Source organism: Belonocnema kinseyi, chromosome 7 (assembly GCF_010883055.1).
Source record: "Belonocnema kinseyi isolate 2016_QV_RU_SX_M_011 chromosome 7, B_treatae_v1, whole genome shotgun sequence".
In the NCBI taxonomy this organism is placed as follows: Eukaryota; Metazoa; Arthropoda; class Insecta; order Hymenoptera; family Cynipidae; genus Belonocnema; species Belonocnema kinseyi.
In genome coordinates this window covers 138,376,945-138,390,104 of record NC_046663.1, presented here as the reverse complement: position 1 = coordinate 138,390,104, position 13,160 = coordinate 138,376,945, and the positions used below count along the sequence as shown (strand labels likewise).

At 35.3% G+C, this 13,160-nt stretch overlaps 1 protein-coding gene across 6 annotated transcripts in view; it reads right to left on the bottom strand.

The window, feature by feature from the left end:
• The window catches only part of LOC117175984 (endoribonuclease Dicer), a 357,463-nt gene that overhangs the window by 139,950 nt on the left and 204,353 nt on the right, over positions 1-13,160 (bottom strand). For 5 of the 6 annotated variants that reach the window (XM_033365884.1, XM_033365885.1, XM_033365883.1 and 2 more), the window contains 2 exons: positions 2,763-3,121; positions 2,518-2,678 (listed from right to left, as the gene is read on the bottom strand). In XM_033365884.1, the coding sequence (XP_033221775.1) occupies positions 2,518-2,678; positions 2,763-3,121 (520 nt within the window). The remainder of the gene's footprint in view (positions 1-2,517; positions 2,679-2,762; positions 3,122-13,160) is intronic. The other variant, XM_033365886.1, reaches the window with a different exon arrangement.

Here is a 13,160-nt window from a genome sequence, read left to right as displayed (position 1 = left end):
GAATTCTGGATCAATCTGAAAAATCTCTATCCCTTCCACACAATACTCCTTTCCCCTGCCGAGTGAGTCACGCCTACCCCGAAAGGGAAATGGCTTAATAGTATAATAATAATAATAATAATAATATCATTCTCGTCGCAATGAGAATATACCTCTTCTGCAATGATAGCTGTAAGACATTTATAAAATGTTGGAAGACAGGCTATCGGTCGAAATTCAGATGGATTTTTAGCGTCTGATTTTTTAGGTAACATATACGTAGTACCCTGGAGCATAAAGCCTGGCATCAGATCTGGGTGTTTACTGATTTTCTAAAACCAACTTTCCAACGCATGATGCTCACTCGTGAAGTACTTGTACCAGAAGTTGTGCAGCATATCCTAACCTGGAGCTTTCCAGTTAATTCCCCTTTTCATGACCGCTGAAACATCTATGACTCCAGGTTCAATCGAGTCTTCGTTGTCCACATCTTTCAAAGGGAGTTCATTAATGGGAAGCTTGTGTTCCACTTCAATCTTGATAGCAGCTATTTCAACAGCCAAAAGCCATCTGTTTACAGATATTGAGCGTTTTTGATCTGCTAGATTATACTTATTTATATTTGTGGCTAGCTCTGGGTATTTTTTAAGAAGAGCTTCTGCCTCTGTTTCTATAAGGTCATCCACCTCTGGAGGATGGAGTGGTGTTGGATCATCAACAGGTTGAGGAACATCATCAAATGTCCCTGCTTGACCGCGTGACGCGGTTTCCTCTGATGTTCATTGCCGTCTTTTTTCCACACCAAATCAACCTGTTGTTTAATCTCCATTTCTGGGTCTTGTATGGTGCGTAAATTAGTGCTGATGTCCTTCACCTTAGCGATAAGTCTTCTTAGTCCGAACTTTGGATATTAGGATATTTTGCAGCAAATTTCGTTCTTAAATTATATCCTTTTTCCATTTTCGTTTCATACTTCGCACTTTCGTAATAGAGACGCACCAATTCCTCTTTCATTGTGGTATCCCACTTGATGCTCTTCCACAGTATTTCTGCTGAGGTGGTTGGCTGCAACTAGCAAACGCTAGCCAAAGCATCCTCAGCAGGCACAGTTAATGTTCCCCGTTTGTCGCAGATGTTCTTGCTGGCCAGCTGTTTAATTAGTGAGCTCTGCCTGAATAGCTCGCAGCTCATCATCACCACCGTTCCGCATGCTGTGGATCCCAGCTGCGACTCCAAGGGCGCCCTAACGATCCTCGGGAAGCGACAAGCGTTTAAAATCTTTCAAATACTCTCCATTATTACTGATGGGCTTTGGTGTTCTTCTCAGTCCCTTTCCTCTTCGTTGTATGCTTATCGGGCATAGGAAACCCTGCCAGTAGCAGTGCTACCGTCAGCATAGCCGCCAAAGTCATATGCGCATGCATTCACGTATACATATTTATATTATAATTATAAGTAGGGATATTTATTTAGCTTTGGTAGCTAAAAGAAATTCCGAAAGGACCACTATAAAGGTTGAGGTTCTGACGAAACTCCGGATCCATGGAAATTTCCATGCGCATGCCCTGTCATGCTTGTAATGAACCCGAACGATGAGATCACGAAACAAGCTCGTGAGAAAATGTTTAATTATTTTTTCGTAACAATTTTTTGCAATTCTTAATTTTGTAACAAAATTGGTAATTTTCTACACAGAATTAAGATTGTTTTTTTTTTGTATCCTTTTATAATTTTCTTTTGGAAATTTTTATTTTCCATATAAAATTATGAAACTTCATAATTGTAACAAATGGTTTCACCGGGGCCGAGAGAACGTTCCATAAAAGGTTGTAGAAATTTGGAAAGACCTCCAAAAATATTTCTAAAAAATTGACATGCACAAAAATATAAAAACTATAAAAATAAGAATTGTTCAAAGCACATTTTTCTAACGTGCAAATTGAAGGCGTTCATCAATTTACGTAAAATTAATTATACTTCTTCAAGAACTTAATACAATACTTTTTCACATAGTTATAATTTCGATCTCCATAATTTTGTTTCTTTTCGACCTAAACTAGTATACATGCGTACAGTAATTTAGAAAATGATATAAACTAATCAGGGGTCCTTCAAAAAGTACGTGATACGCTCAGGCGGGAGAGGGTTTGTCAAATATTATCATTCTCTATGTTAAAAATAATGTAAAAAGCATTATGCAGGGGGGAGAGGTGTTAACATGTATGACGCACTTTGTTTATGGTCCCTTATTGTGTAAATTAATTAAAAAACTAATGATAGACCTTGCAGTTTTTGGGAAAGTGGTCGTCGTTCAATTTCATCCATGTGAACGTGCATAATGTAGAAGTTTATAGGGGTCCAATGAAAGAATGTCATCTTTGGGCGGCGGCTCTAACATTTCTAACGGATATTTAAATAAAAATCATTGCTAAGGATTCGTATCTGCTTCGGACCCAAAACCAACTTTATTGACCCATTTCCCGTCATATAACAAAAAATATCGGAAAATACCAAAATATTAGAAAAGAAGTTGCTCACCATATCATTTCTTTTTATCTCTTTGCCATTCTGGTCTGTCCATTGTCCCATAAACTTATAATAATATTCTATATCAATTAACTGTATTCGGTCCACATCTCGATGAAGATCCACAGGTTCCTCCTCCTTGGACCACGGATATTCTGCTTCTGAACTTAAAACTAGAAATTTTAATAGCCATTATGGTAAAAAATGAAATATTCATCGTTCCTTTTTATATCAATAGCTCGTTTATTAACACATACCATCAATTTCAGGTCCACTTATTTCCGGCTGTAGCTCGGACACATCTAGTTCAATTGATTCATCCAGTGTGACATCCGGTGCTGTTTCCTTTTTTTCATCGTTTTCAGTTATAATCAACGGACTCCAAGAATCTGTTGGGCAAGAAGTTTTGACCTTTGCTTCTACTTCAATTTGTTGCCTTAGGCATTCTGCTGTTAATAACTGTGTTATTCTGTGTAGGACTGATGGAAGAGTTGTTGCTTTTAACCAGTACAAGGCCGGAAAATTGATTTTATTGCATAACTCCGGTACAAGGTGCTCTTCAAATTCTTCCAAAAGGTCTGCACGCCTCCTTTTACTAAGGCCCGGCTTGACACCTCTATAATATTATATTATGAGTCACTTGTTTTTGATATTAATAGTCTCTATTTTTGGTTTTCCAAGTCAACAAATAAAACAACTTGTACTTTCTAGAAAGATATTTTAGGTCTCTTGTATCAATTATATCACTTGCTATTTGTATTAGTTTTAAGGTTTTAGCCAGATGAACTATAATTAAAAGAATACTAATTGTGTTCTTCTTATATTGGCCATATTTATAGATCTAAATAATAATACAGTTTCGTCCGCCGAAGCTGGACCTCATTAGTTAAAAAATTTAAAACTAGATAGAGTAACAAACTGTAATAGTGGAAAATAGTATCAGAGGAGCCAAGGGATTCAGGCAAAAGCGCATCAGGCTTTCAAGCAAGAGGTCTGTGGTTCGATTCCTGTGCCATGCCGCTACCAACGGAAAGGCGTCTTTGTAATTATATCGGAACTTTGGTGGTGCAGAACCCTCATTAAATTGTAGGTCCCTTCAGAAGAGGTTAGTTTGTTCCCATGGAAGAGGCAAATTTAAATTTTAATCTACAATAATATCATGTTATTTGTATATAGTACTAGATACCTAAAAATGAGAAATTTGCAGTATTTGCTTCACAGTTCATTCTAGTATTTTTAGTATGATTCGTTCTCGCCAAATTCTATATAAAAAAAGATTATTTCAGTCTAATAATTCGACATTTTTTAAGAATATCTTTAAAAAAAATTAATAACTTTATTTTTAGTTAGAAATATAAATTTCGATATGAATAACTGCAAAAAATTATTGCACTTCTGAGCATTATGAAATAGTAAAAAGCCTTATTTCTACAATATAGAGACTCATTTAAACATTGCATAGGGTAAAGGTAACGTTGGTCGGATAACATTTCTAAATATTAATCTCTTTTATACGACTGCACTTTTATAACATTATGACAATTTGGGTAAGAGAAAATAAATATTCGTCCGATCACTGTTACCTGTCCGGAGACAGGTAAACTTATCCTATATAGCAGGGTGCAGCGTAAAAAACAAATTTTTTTATTGATAGTGCCTGGAATTCTATTTGTTCCATTTTTTATAAACAAGAAAATCCCCTATAAACACATAAATAAACTGTAGAACTAAAATAAATTTGTTTGGTCACACACGCAACAAAAGTTCTATAAAGTTTGCTCTGATGTAATATATAATCTACGCGATTGTGCAATGTTTATTATCTTTTTTGATGCCAGCTTAGCCCTGTGGAACCCATCTCTTGGTTTTTTGATGACTATTGCACTAGCCTCAGTGACAACCTATGTAGTCCTTTCTACCGTTTTTGAATTACATGAATGCTTGTACAAATCAGTTGGTAGTTCATATTGATAATCAACCATAAGTTGCAGCTCGTCTAGTGTTCAGTATGCAAGAACTGCAGGCTCTATGACTTCTACTGCATCACAATTAGTTTTGGTGTTTTTCATTTTCGGTCTTCGTTGCTTATGTGTTCTAAGATGTAAAAATTTTGCAACAGCTTGTGTGTTAACAGCATTTTTTAGTTTTTAGAATAAGAATTCGAGCAATCTATCCCACCTTCAACCTTTTATCTGTAATCATCAGCCCTATGCATCGCCCCCACTTTTATGATTTTCTTAGCATGCGGCCGGTGAACTGATCCGACAGCCGGAGAAGCTTACGACTAATTAAATAAATTAGTTCTGTCGCAGAAATTCATGAAAAAAGTATAGCTCTTGGTTGCATCTCAGGCAACGACAATAATTGTTTAAAGTTCTAATGTTTCGTGTCCCGGCAATTCTACCTTTGGGGTGGGGATGAATCATGTTTCGCTTAAAGAAGCAGACGACAAAGTTTCGTTTCATTTTCTGAATAATCATCCGAATTTATCGCGCTCGAGCTTACTCGCTACGGCTGTTATTTCCTTCCAAGCTGAAAATGGAAGAAGTCACAGATTTAGAGTTTTTCTAGACCAAGGATCTGAATGTTGTTTTATTACCGAGAGAGCAATGAAAATTTAAGTCCACGCTACAAAAAGGTTAAAGCAGTAGTATATGGGATTGGAGGAGTTAATATTGGTTCTTCAAGAAAGTTAGCAGAATTTAATTTAATTCCTACACAAAAGAACTGTCCTAAAGTCCACATACAAGCTTTAGTATTATTACATCTTACCTCATACACTTCTCCTGTAAGATCTAACGCGGGGAATGAAGATCAATTAAAAAAGTTAGGGTTAGCTGATCCAAATCCCTTTAGCTCCCATCAAGTTGATTTGATTTTAGGAGCCGATAAATATGGCTCATGTTTACTTCCTGGTCTCCAACAGAGTATATTGGGTTCTCTTACTGCGCAAAGTACCGTTTTCGGTTGGATATCATCTGGGCCGGTTTCAGTCACAAATAAAATAGAAATTAACATTCCAGGTACAGTACATCAGGCTATTTCAGCAGAAGTCTTGCATGAAGACTTAACCAGGTTCTGGGAGTTGGAGAAAGTTCCCTTTAAAAATACTTTCACAGATGACGAAATGTTTTGTGATAAGAATTTCGCCACAAATTACCAACAAACAAAAGACGGACGTTACATGATACGCTTACCTTTCAAAAACGGTCCTCCCATAAAAATAGGTGAATCCCTAGAGGGAGCGAAGATCGTTTTGAATAAAGTAATTCGTCGTTTATCGGAGGAATCGGAATTTTTGTTACAATACTCCAGTTTCTTATCAAAATATGGAAGCTGTGGACACATGGAACTTCGTGAAGAAAAGGAATTTGATAGTTTTCCACAAACTGTGCATTCAATTTGTTTATATGGCTGACATTGAAAAATTGTTTAGACAAGTTCTAGTATACCCTCGGGATTGCGACTATCACAGAATCGTCTGGATTTCTCCTCATAAAAGGTTTGTCGCTTATAGACTTTTAACCGTTACTTACGGTACTGCCTGTGCTTTTTATTTGGCTAACAAACTGGTTAAGCAGTTAGCTTATGATGAAGGAAATAGATTTCCTTTAGCACAAACTATATTAGAAAATAATATTTACGTCGATGACGTTTTGTTTGGTGCATATAGTCAGATTGAGGCTAAACAGGCGCGAGCTCAAGTAACACTATTATTAGAAGCTGGCGCTTTCCATTTGCGGAAATAGGCCGCAAATGAACCCGAACTATTGGAAGATTGTCCCTCGGGAGAACACGAACGTGCTACCGAATTTCCGTTATCGGAGGATGCTCAGCTAAAGGTTCTAGGTTTATTTTGGGATCCTAAGTCCGATTTTTTCCTTTTTAAAGCGACTTCTTCTTTAGTCCAAAATCCAACAAAACGGATTGTTCTTTCATTATTAGCTAAGTTGTATGATCCTATGGGTTGGATAACTTCAGTCACAATAGTGGCAAACATTTTAATGCAAGAACTTTGGCTGCGTAAATTCGACTGGGACGAAAAGCTACCTGATGATCTTGAAATTCAATGGTTAAATTATCATGGTTCTCTAGAAAAATTAGAAGCACTTAAAGTCCCCAGATGGACACGACAACTGCAGACAAACTCTGAATTCGAGCTTCATGGCTTTTCTGAAGCTTCGTCAAAAGCTTATTCAGCTTCCGTTTACATTAGAATTCTTAGTGAAGATTTAAAACAGGCTGATGTTTTCTTACTAATGGCTAAATCTAAAGTAGCTCCTGTTAAATATGTATCAATTCTTCGTTTGGAGTTGTGTGGAGCTGCGTTGCTAACTAAGACACTTAAGTTTGTCATGGCAACTATGTCATTGGATAAAATACCTGTTTACTGCCACACTGATTCTGTAACAGTTTTGGCTTGGCTAAGAAAACACCCTTCCAATTGGCTTGTGTTTGTTGCCAATAGAGTTCCCTAATTCATGAGCTGATACCTCGCGCGAAATGGCAATACATTTCTACTAAAGATAATCCGGCCGACTGCGATACACGGGGACTCACGTCAGAAAAATTGATAAGGCATTCCTTATGGTGGCCAGGCCCACCTTGGTTAACTTTGCAATTCTCAAAATGGCCTGAATATTGCCACGCAGCCCCCGCGCAATCAAATTTAGAACAGCGGCCACTAGAGAGTCATCATGTTTAGAGTGTGATCGAAAGTCCATTTAACTTGATGTTTAAATTCCCCTCTTGGGCAAGATTGCTTCGCGTATCTGCCTATTGTAAAAGGTTTATTGATGCCTTTGTGTTCAAACACTCAAAACTTAATAAGCCTAAACCTAAATTTTCAACCATGTCTCTTAATGCGATTGAAATCCAACAAGCTGTTATATTTTGGATTAAATTTGTCCAGGCAAATTCCTTTTCTAATGAGATAAAAGCTTTGAACGAAGAAGATAGGGTGGTTCCAAAGAACTCGTTATTACAACGTTTGAATCCATTTTTGGATTCCAACAATCTCTTAAGGTTAGGTGAAAGACTGGCATGCTCCTATAAGTTTTGATGAGAAGCATCCTATCATTTTGCCGCGTCACTACATAAGTGAGCTTATCCCCACGCATGCTCACCTTCGATCTTTACACGGTGGTCAGGAATTAACTTTACATATGCTCAGACAGCGTTACTGGATTTTAGGAGCTCGCTCTTTGGTTAAACGACTGATCAAAGGTTGTACTATGCAGGCTCATTTAATGTTCGCTTTGCTTCCAGTCGTGGCAGAAAGTGTTACAGAACTTACGTTGCGCTATTTGTCTGTTGTTGTACGCGAGCTGTCCATTTAGAACTCGTTTCTAACTATTCATCTGCCGCTTTTCTCGCCGCATAATACCTCTTTCCGCTCCTCATTTTGAGGGTTTATGAGAGGCTGGAGTTAAGAGTTTTAAACACCATCTGAAAAGAATTGTAGGTGCACATACTCTTACATACGAAGATTTTTATACCCTTCTTACTCGTATAGAAGCTTGCCTCAATTCCTGTCCTATTGTCCCTCTTTCAAATGATCCTGAAGACTTTTCCTATCTTACACCTGGACATTTTCTGATTGGAGCCCCTTTGAAGAGCATTCCAGAAGCCTCATTGGAATTTACTTCGGAAAATCGATTAAATCGATGGCAGTTAGTACAAAAAATTTCAGATATTTACTGGAGAAGATGGGCTGTTGATTATTTACAGTCTTAATAAATTGTAGAAAAAATGATTTCTTCTGTCTTACGGTCACGGCAAAATAAAAACAAATTAGAGCTATCAATTCAACTCTATTTATTTTTAGAACAAAAATTAAAACTTCGACGACGTTTCGACATCACTGCGCACCTTTTTCAGAGTGTCTAAATAATAATTATAGTAAGCTAATACATAATAAAAATAAATAGAAATAATTTTTAAAAATTTATTGTTTATGAGTAAAAAATATTTTTAAAATAATACCTTAGTTTAAATTTATTTGTAAGCGAAACAACAATCACTCCAATTTTGGAGTCAATACGTGTCAATTTTTTTGTGCCATAATTAAAAATAGTTTATACGTTACTAAAGTTTAAAAAAAGTAAGACTACAAACAATTATTGAGGATTAGTAAAAAGAGAAAGCCTCATAAAATTGAAGAGGCTTTTTTTAGCGTAAAAACTACATTATTAACGACTATGAAACCGTTCTATTTTTTTCTGGAAACAACGACGAACATATGACAAGGAGATAAATAAGGCGGTAAATCGTTGATGAAGATAAAGGCAGTATATAAAGTGAAATACAATGATTGGCTAAGTTTCCATAGAATTACTGATGAGGAAGCGCGAACTTAAATTAAATTTAAATTTAAAGATTTAATGAAACATTTACTTGTAACTAAAATAAGATGACATTAATTAATTATGCTTTGGTAAATTTGATTAATATTTAAAATTTCATTTTGTAAATTAACAGAAATATTTCGAAATTTGTTTATGAATATAGATTCAATAATACGTCTTTGATAAGTATTCTTTCAGAAGCTAATATTTTAATATTGCTATATTCGAGATCGAAATAGTGACTAGAATTCCAAGAGTGTTGTGACAAGTCTGTATTTAAATTTCCGATTGTACAAACCCTTTTATGTTCGACAATTCTAGATTTTAATCTCTTCCCAGTTTCACCTATGTAAATTTTATTACAACATTTGCATTTTATCATATAAATAACACCAGACAAATCGATGTCATTAATTAAAGGAAGAGGATAGTTGTTAGATACTAATGTTGTTTTTAGTTGATTTAAATTTTCTTCTCTATATTGTAAGTCACTCAATTTGACACATCTATCAACTAAACCTTTGATTAAACCGATTTTATGACCAAATAAATTATGTGAATTGTAATTGAGATATCTGCCAGGCCAAGACGGTTTTTTATACCAGTTAGTTAGTAAAGAACCATTTGAAGCTTTAATTATTTGTAAATCAAGGTAGTTTATAACAATGTTTATTTCAATTTCATGAGTGAATTTTATGCTCTCATCTATCCTGTAAAACACGTTTACAAGAAGGTCAATTTTATCGGAAGGAACAATTGCTATGATATCGTTAACATATCTTTTATACAAGATGGGTGTGAAATCTAATAAATCGAGAGCCCATTTTTCAACATCTTGTAATACTAAATCAGAAACTACCGGAGATAAGGGCGAACCCGTGGGACAACTTGATATCTGTTTATAGAATTTGTTATTGAAAGAGAAAACAGTGCCATTGAAAACAGTTCTAGTGGCTATTAATAGTTCATTCTTAGTTATTTTTGTTAAATTATGATTCGTTTTTTATTTTGCCGTGACCGTAAGAAAGAAAAAATAATTTTTTCTACAATTCATTATTGCACTGTCCGTCGAAGAATGGTTTGATTTGGTGTTTCCAAATCTTTACATCAATTACAGTCTTTGCAAAAATGCTACAAATGGTTCAACATACAACTAAATCTTGTGATCGGTGATATCGTTCTTGTGAAACATGGTTCGTTACCACCTTCTAGATGGTTGTTAGGCCAGTTCAGAATACGAATGTCCGATTACTCAGATTTGTCTGTTACCAGTCAAAGCGAAAGAAATGAGCGAAATCTGAACAGCTATTATTAATTAGATTTAAAAAACCACATTATTCTGTAAGCTTAATGGATTATGGCGGGCGGCTTGAACTATTAAATTTTATTTACATTTATACTGTTTCTTTACGGCGGGCGGCATTTGCGTTGTTGACAAATAATCGATTAAGCACTTATTGTTTTCTTTTCATCGTGCAGTTACCACTCACGAGGTGGGCGGTATGTTTCAAGTTCTAATGTTTCGTGTGTATGAGATTTTCTGGGATTGAAAATTATTCAATTTATCGACATCGCCTATTTCAAAGCTACTTTCGGTTTCCTTATTATTTAAATGAATGTTTGAAGACACGTTTGAGTGTGTGATGAGGTTCTTACCCTACCTACGGTCCTTTTACAAGGATAGGGGTTCTAAAGCTGATATTGACTCAACCCCTCGTAGAAGAGAATTATTTAGATCTCCAGACATCTCCAATCCGACCGTCACCTTCATCTCTCCCAAGATTGTCCCTCATCTACGCGGACCGGCCAGACACGAACAAGAGGGCTTCCCTCGAGAAGGTCGTTCGACCACCTACTCCAGGGGCGGACATAACTTTCATTGAAGGTAAGGTTGTCGTTAGCAAGCAAAGAATCGTACTCGACCTGCGAAGGGGCGTCATCACAAAAGGGTGACATATACAGCTCAGGAGCAACCTCCATATCCAGTTTTTTAAAGCTACCTCCATATCCAGTTTTTTAAAGGCATCCCCAGTTACACCCGCAGAGGCCTTCCCGAAAACAGCGGGCCCTGGGGTGAGCTGTCGTACGACTACCGAAAATATCATCAGATCTAGGATGTACACAATATCGACCATCCGTTGGATTCGTAACAAAACAAGCTCATAGGGACTTGTTTTAAAATATTGGCCCCTTGAACCCCTCTGCGGCGTCAAGCAAGTAATCGATTTCTTCTCGTTCCAAAATATCTGGATATTTTATTTTTAACCGATTCCATTTAAAAATGTGTTTAACAATTATTTATTAAAAGTTACAATTAAAAAAATGTTCGGCTTTCCTTTTAAAAGTTTGAAATTAAAAAGTATTTCACTCCAAGTATTTCAATTGTCAGTTCAGTTTTTATTATTTTAAATGAGAAAATTGTAGCTTTAAGAGTTCAAAACTTTTGTTGTACACCATTATTTAATAAAAATACAAAATAAATTATGATAGAACATACAATTTTAGATATCAGAATAATGGTCCAAATATTTAATTTTACCGCCATTTAGCTGCCAGTTTCCTGGACTATTTTAGATTAATTAATTTGCTGTTGCGGTTATTATTACTAAATACACATATTTCCGGTCAAAATTTAGAAACAGTTTCAAGCTTTTTATTATTTTATGCTTTTCTCCCATGCATTGAAATACAAATGCCAATGGTCCTGATCTATGCGCCAACTGTCGGGTTAGTTCACTGGACCGGGTGCTAAGAAAATCTACTTCTGCATACACCTACAAGGTCGACGCATAAGGATGGTAATCATGGATAAAAAATGCCTTCCTGTTGATCAGCAAGGTGTGTTTGGGATCCAACAATTTATCACACGGCTGCGAGTATAGTGTTGCGGTGTGCCGTAAGTATGGTGTCAATGGACAGTGAACGCCTGGTCAGGAATCTATTGTTTTTAGTTCCAACTAACTTCATATTCGGAGTGAGACGTATTCAATAAAAAAGTACAGGTTGATCGTCAGTGACATTAGAAATAGCACCTGCGCATTACCAGTCACTTTCCTGGATGCAAAAGTGTTGCCAGGCGGTTTCGAAGTCGCCGGAAACTCAGGTGAAATTTATTGAAATTGATTTTACAGGAAAAAGTTTGGAACAAAAGTTGGTCCACTCTCGGAGATGCATATTTTCATTGGTATATAATTTTTTGATAAAATTGATATATTTGGAGAAAACATCGATTAAAGAAATACCATAACAATAAAAAGCCCTTTTTATTGACAACAAGTGATTTTTTCGAAAATTATTAAGAGACAAAAGGTACTCTATTACAGGTATACTCCAAGATGAATATGAAGTATTTGTTCAAAATGTTAATATTTACCAAATTATTCGCATTTTTCCTTCTTTTTCCCATTTTTTCAATCACCTGCTGTATCTTTAGAAATTTCAAAGAAGGTGTGTTCAAAATTAGTACACGAATAAAGTAAGTCTTGTGCAATGAATTGGCGTCAGCCACTTTCAATTAAAACAATACCTTATTCTGCTATAAATAATCATAATCAGTGTCACGTTCTCAGCTTCTGATTATCGTAGAAAGTTGTAATGAAGATGAATATGATTATAAAAATTAAACAACAAAATCGCTTTACTTTAAAATACCCATTATTTATTATTGTTAAAGTTTATCTTTTGTCGTCGAGATACGTTCGATCTTTATTACCGTGACGAATGTCAAGTTTCCCAGACCCAGCGTGGGCCATTGGCGTAGGCATTACAAATTCTTCGTGGTGCATTTTTAATGCAGTTCTATACTCGGAGACATTATTATGCTATTTTAAAAAACAAATTGTTGAGCTTCATAACAATCAGAGCAATATATTACAACAATTAAAGACAATAATAATATAATTAATAAATTAATAATAAATATAAATATATTTATATGCAATAAAACAATTATTATTATATTTCCTTGCATAAATGGTTCGTTTCGTTTACAGCTGGCGGCAGCGGTTTTCAAAGCGAAGAAGAAAAGCTCAGTGAAGATGAATCGCAATTACTGAGAAATTGTTTAATAAATAGTCGTACTTCACACTGGATTGGGCCTAAAATGTTCAACTTTATACGCTATTTTCAACAGTTTTATATCATAACAGTTTTATATTATATTTATAATTGTATTGTTTAAACAAATAGAAATTTATAAAATCACAAAATCACAAAATACGATTTTTTAACATTTGTAGGCATAAATAAATGTTTTAATAATTTACATTTGTTTAAACAACTTAAAATTGTTTAAGAAGTCATGTTCAA